The sequence below is a fragment of the Galeopterus variegatus genome, unplaced genomic scaffold, assembly GCF_000696425.1.
Source record: "Galeopterus variegatus unplaced genomic scaffold, G_variegatus-3.0.2 Scaffold2087, whole genome shotgun sequence".
Taxonomy (NCBI): Eukaryota; Metazoa; Chordata; class Mammalia; order Dermoptera; family Cynocephalidae; genus Galeopterus; species Galeopterus variegatus.
The window spans coordinates 15,881-16,812 of record NW_007728198.1 but is presented as its reverse complement, the minus strand read 5'-3'; the positions used below and the strand labels follow the sequence as shown (position 1 = coordinate 16,812).

Genomic DNA, 932 nt, shown 5'->3' with positions numbered 1-932 from the left:
TTCAGCAAGTTGTTTTTTAGTTTTAAAAGCTATCTCAACACCTATTGATGAAAGAGTAATAGTGACTGTCGTGTTTTTGCCCTAGCTGGTTGTCTGACAGTCAGTTTTGCAGAGTGGTTGAGGACGCTTCAGACTATGTGGAATGTGCCTGTTCACACATGTCTGTGTATGCTGTCTACGCCCAGACTGACAACTTGTCTTCATACAATGAAGCCTTTTTCTCTTCTGGATTTATATGTATCTCAGGTCAGTGGCAGCATTTTTCAGTCAATAATTTAAAATATTTATGAGAATGAGAACATGTCTGTTTTTCCATAGTCCTTTTATAAATGTAAGATGCAAACATACTGTAATTCATCAACACTAGGAGAAAATAAACTTTCCCATTGTCTTATTCATCAGTTCACACACAGATATTATGGAGGGCCAATTTTGTACTGAGAATACAGTAAAGAATAATACATTGTTTCAACTCATCAGGAATATATAATACAATGTGCGATAAAAGCTAGATAATAGGAAAGGGAAGACTATAGTGTACAGGGCTGTGGTTCAGAGGGCAGATTCTGCAGTTAGAATGTCAGCATTGCGTGAGATAGTACATTCAAAGAATTTTGTATTATCATTAATTAAAAAAAAACCTACCCCATGGGTTGATTTGTATTCTACAACTTAGGAGCTCTAAGTATGCCGGCTACTGTATTAAAAAATAAAATTATCTTTCACATTCCACATCTAGGCTCCATTTCTGGAAGTAATAGGAACTTGAATTGTGTTAATGTCTGCTGAACTATTCACCTACAGCTTAACTATAGAATCCTTCTCATTTGCTGTATTAATGATACGACTGGCAGTCTGAGAATTCCTTAGATTATATTCTGTCCCCCACTTCCACCCATTCTGTGCCCTAAGTTGCTGTTTACAGTTCCACA

The 932-nt window shown here is 36.4% G+C and overlaps 1 protein-coding gene across 1 annotated transcript in view; it reads left to right on the top strand.

The window, feature by feature from the left end:
• GPR98 (G protein-coupled receptor 98) overlaps positions 1–932 on the top strand; it is a gene marked incomplete at its 3' end in the record, with an annotated part of 235,145 nt that overhangs the window by 225,409 nt on the left and 8,804 nt on the right. Inside the window, exon 82 of the mRNA XM_008580425.1 lies at positions 86–246. Coding sequence (XP_008578647.1) covers positions 86–246 — 161 coding nt within the window. The remainder of the gene's footprint in view (positions 1–85; positions 247–932) is intronic.